The sequence below is a fragment of the Cucumis melo genome, chromosome 1, assembly GCF_025177605.1.
Source record: "Cucumis melo cultivar AY chromosome 1, USDA_Cmelo_AY_1.0, whole genome shotgun sequence".
Classification (NCBI taxonomy): domain Eukaryota; kingdom Viridiplantae; phylum Streptophyta; class Magnoliopsida; order Cucurbitales; family Cucurbitaceae; genus Cucumis; species Cucumis melo.
The window spans coordinates 32,528,506-32,532,767 of NC_066857.1; the positions used below are offsets into that span (position 1 = coordinate 32,528,506).

A 4,262-nucleotide genomic window follows, 5' to 3' on the forward strand; every position below is an offset into this window, starting at 1 on the left:
TTCTTTGAAACCCTCCCTTCACAGCTTCTCTCTCATTTCTAATTTCAATTTCTTCATCTTTCTTCTCAACGGCATCTCTCTCTCCTCCTCCCCTTCTCTTTCGCTCTCTTGTCTCCTTCGTGTTCCTCGTCTTCACTCTTCCTATCTCTCAATTTCCATTCTCTAAAATGAAGCACGCACTCAAGAAACCCATACCCATGTCGCCGATCCACTGCCATCTTCTATTCCTAGCGCTAACGGCGCCGGAATCAAGGGCGGCAGACCCCTCGGAAACCTACATCGTCTTCCAAAGAAAATGATTCACCGTCCGATCCCAATTCATGGTTCCCGATTCCAAACCCTCGCCGACTAAGTTGAAGAGCCTGCTCCCTCTTCTAACCCACTTAAGCGGAAGCTCAGTATGGAGACCGTTCCTGAGAATTCCATCCCTGGGTTGTCTGATTCTATTGCGAAGGTAGTTTACGTGGTGTGATTATGGGGGTTTTGGTATATTTTTGTTTTAATTTGGGTGGTGAAATGATATTTTCCTGTAATATGAAAAATTAATTTCGTCTTATGCTGAATCATCTCACAGATTAGAGAAGATGTAAAATCTGGTGTAGAAAATTTAACAGAGGAGTGTGTATCCACAATGGCAGACGTTACTAGGCTTCTAATGAAGGTTTTTATCTTCCTCGTGCTAATATGCGAAACTAAGTGCACCCCTATCCATGGAAGTACGGAGGTAAGTTAAGTTCCCTTTTGGAATTCAAGTTCCTCTGTATTTCTCGTTGGAGTTTAAGAGGCATTTTTGTTGTTGTTCTTCTTCTTGCATAACTGTGGTTGTGGAATTTTGGTTCTAAGAAGTGAAAGGACTTGTATTATAGTTTTCTGTGGTAAAAGGAATTGAACCCACTTGCCATATGTTCACTCAATTTGATTTTTTACTGTAATTTGAGTCAGTTATGGTCATTTTCAAGGGGTTCAATTGCATCTGGGAAGTTGGGAAGGAGTCAAAAGGGATTTTAAGAGGCTACTAACTTCTCTCACTTTCTTTCTCTGCACTACTAACTTCCAAAGTTTTTGTGACTGTTAGAAGTTTCATCAAGTGTTTGTGTTTGTGTTTGTGTTTGTGTTTGTGTTTGTGTTTGCTACTTGGTTATGCTTCATAATTGCTTTAGGTTCACAAAAATACTATAACCTGTAGCCCTGTAATTCTATCCATTTCAGGAGTTCGAGACCTTTTTGTGTGTAGGAACTAACACAAATTGAACATTTCAAAAGTGAAAAGAAGTTGGGTTTATAGAAAATATAGTGCCATTTGGTTGAGTTATGACTACTTTTGAAGATGGTTTTATTTTAACTATGACTGCATTCGCTAGTTTGTTTTTTTGGTACTTCATTCACTATCCATTTTCTCTCCATGGTCGAGTTTCTCTCCCCTCATTTATTTTTTATAACATTCATTAGATCACTCTTTAAATCATTCAATTACAAAGGAAAGGCTACTTCAATTCACTGTCAGTAAACTATTTTTTTCCTTTAGTAACAATTGCTCACATCATATTGTCATTTCTCTATGTATTGTCTATAGACCAGGGTGAATTCTAGTTCTCTTCTAAGATTAAATAATTACCAGCTAATCATTTAGGAAATATTTCAGTTAAATGGCTCTTGGGTTGTCAACTGTACTATTTTTTATCTGTTTTCTGTGTGCGGTTGAAATTCTTCTGATGTCCCCCATCTCCTGTGATTCTCTTCTTCAAAATCAAATAGTAGAAGTATTTGTTGGTTCATCTGTTCCACTTGCTTTGTCCCCTGTCCAGGAGTCCAGAAAGTTTTCACCTGCAACACAGTGAAAGTAAACCTTCGTCTATCGAAGAAACACGCTCAAGGAATTTACTGAGAACATTGAGATCAATTTCAACAAGCTTTACAACTAGTTTTGATAAGCTTACAAGTTTTGGAAACATAAGATTTGATCGAGAAGTTAGGAGTGAAGGTTTGGGATATCTTGAAAAGATTGCATTTTTTTCTTGTATTTGAGGCCCCTTGAAATTTTGTTGTTTGTTGCCCTCTCGTTTTCCAGAGCTTCTTGGTAGGGATCTTCAAATTTTTTTTCACTGTAAGGAATTGTGGTAAATGATGTTATGCTGAGTTATGTCTGTTGGGGATTTATCAGGTTTTCGAAGTGAAAGGAGATGATGTTGGTTGTGTGGTAAAGAACTCTGCCACGTTGGTTGATACAATGTACACTTTGCATGCTGCTGAAATTCACATTGATCTTCCAACACTTACTGAGAAAAACAAAGAGTAACATTCTTCAGTTTCCTGTTTGTTATGCCTGTTAAGTTTCTCTAATTGCTTGCAATTAACTTATACAACCTTAACATGATTGGTAGCTCATAGTATTTTTTGATGCTGACTGGTGACTTTAGATCATAGCTACGTGGGGAGTAAAAAACAAGATTGACTTCCTCTCTCTGTCACATGCTAGACATGTGGAAGATGTTCGACAAGTATTATTTCCTTGCATTGAGTCTTCACTTTAAACAAATGATCGATTGTGGGTGATTTGACTATGTTGATTATTACTATAGAGGATATTGATTGCTAAATTAAATTTTTATGTAGGCTCGACAATTTCTTCCTAAGCCAGGTGACCTTAACCAAACTCAAATATTTGCAAAGATTGAAAGTGTAGAGGTAAGTCATTGTCAGCTCACTTTTTACTCATATTCTTTACCATGGTTACCTTAGGATTGATTATTTCTGTTTTCTACATTGTTACAGGTGTTTTTGTTTCAGAAAACTGCCCTTTATAGATGTAATATGGCTGGAAAGCCTGCTGTTTTAACTCGTGTGGTAGACAGCATGACTAACAACTTGAGACCTACACGTGCAGTAGCTACTGATGTTGCCAATGCTGTACTTGATGGTGAGTTATTCAATTTTTAAATCTCTATTGTTTAAAGACCGAAGATGTAGGGATTTTTTAAGTCATGGTTCTTTTTAATCCCTCTCTACCTTCTAAAGCCACAGATCTCATAATAACTGATGCTGAAGATTGGGTTGAACTTTTTAAACTTTATCTATTTTATGTTCAATTGTATCATTCTATTTAGTATGAATCAGGGTTCTTAGTTCCATTCTTGACAGGGGGTATGATTGTATGATGTTTTTTTATAACCTGTCTTCTCATGAGTGTGCAGGAAGTGATCCAATTCTTCTTGGGGCTGAGACATTGTGTGGATTACATCCAGTAGAAACCGTTTCAACCGTTAGTAGAATATGTGCTGAGGTAATTTGTGTGTGTATGAGATAGAAACACAACTTTTAAACCTAAGCTTTTTATGTAGTATAAGGTATTTCCATTCCTTCATTCATTACTATTTCATTAATGAATTAATGAAGGCACAACTTTCATTTGGAGAAAACAAACATTTAACGTGAGGTCATGAGTGCACTAAAAGGACTAGAAAAGGGCTCGTTAAAGGGAAGTAGAAGGCAAACCATACATGAAAATAAAACACAAACCCTTGCCGGGAAAGGATAAAGTTACAAGTAAAACAAAGGAATATCTCTAAAAGTGGAGGCTGTTATGGCCAAAGAAAATGCTGCATGCTTTCCGTTATAACCACCATTTAGTGCTGCATTCTTTTGTTATTCTGTTAAGTCTCTTTAGGTAAGTTTCTCCCCCACAAAAAGAACTAAAAAGTTTCTTTGATACTATTTAAAGTAAAAAGAGAAGGGAAAACATTCTAAAATTCTGTGCACTAAGGGGCTCGTGAGTTAGAAAAAGTTCACCAAACTGAAGGTGGAACCTTGACAGAAGCCAGAGTTTCTCCCCATCCCCTTTCTTTTAATAAGAACTCTTGCATTTTTCCCTATCCGTATTTGTCCCATTATTACCTTGATTCTTTTAACATCGAAACAGAAAATTTTTGTTGATCAAATGAAAATATTATCAAGGAACTAAGAAAGTTATAGAAAACTTCCAATCGAGGAATTCAAACATCCCAAAGATAGAAACAAATAATTACAATAAAATCTCAACACTCCACCCAAATGATAAAATAAAAACCATAGCTACCCAGTTCTGAAGTTTCAAGGAGAGTAAATTCGAAGAAAGCTAACCTACCTAAGAACCATGAATTCATTTCCAAAGGAACATCTACAATAAAGGCTATTTGCTGCATTCAATCTCTTCCTTTATATGCTTGCAAGCCATGTACGTTAACCGCCACTTTTGTGCTTGTTTTAGCATTTTCATCTTTTTTTAG

At 36.5% G+C, this 4,262-nt stretch overlaps 1 protein-coding gene across 3 annotated transcripts; it reads left to right on the plus strand.

Moving 5' to 3' along the window:
* On the plus strand, nt 1-2,531 carry LOC107992321 (uncharacterized). Of its 3 annotated transcripts, XR_007822197.1 has the most exons (5): nt 310-454; nt 575-724; nt 1,806-2,077; nt 2,162-2,325; nt 2,418-2,531. XR_007822197.1 is itself a non-coding variant. In XM_051087172.1 (4 exons), the coding sequence occupies exons 1-3, from the start codon at nt 401-403 to the stop codon at nt 2,294-2,296; spliced, it is 339 nt and encodes a 112-aa protein (XP_050943129.1). In that variant the 5' UTR covers nt 1-400; the 3' UTR covers nt 2,297-2,325; nt 2,418-2,531. The 3 variants fall into 3 exon arrangements, 2 of the variants coding, with proteins under 2 accessions (XP_050943129.1, XP_050943128.1); XM_051087172.1 differs by lacking the exon at nt 1,806-2,077 and having other exon boundaries at nt 1-454; XM_051087171.1 differs by lacking the exon at nt 1,806-2,077 and having other exon boundaries at nt 1-454; nt 2,162-2,292; nt 2,418-2,506.
* Nucleotides 2,532-4,262: the final 1,731 nt, after the last annotated feature.

Bases quoted from the DNA above. Each gene is read 5' to 3' on its own strand.
- LOC107992321 (XM_051087171.1), top strand. From the start codon at position 401: ATGGAGACCGTTCCTGAGAATTCCATCCCTGGGTTGTCTGATTCTATT. The intron at 455-574 runs GTAGTTTACGTG...ATCATCTCACAG, and splicing joins TGTCTGATTCTATTGCGAAG to ATTAGAGAAGATGTAAAATC. The intron at 725-2,161 runs GTAAGTTAAGTT...GGGATTTATCAG, and splicing joins CTATCCATGGAAGTACGGAG to GTTTTCGAAGTGAAAGGAGA.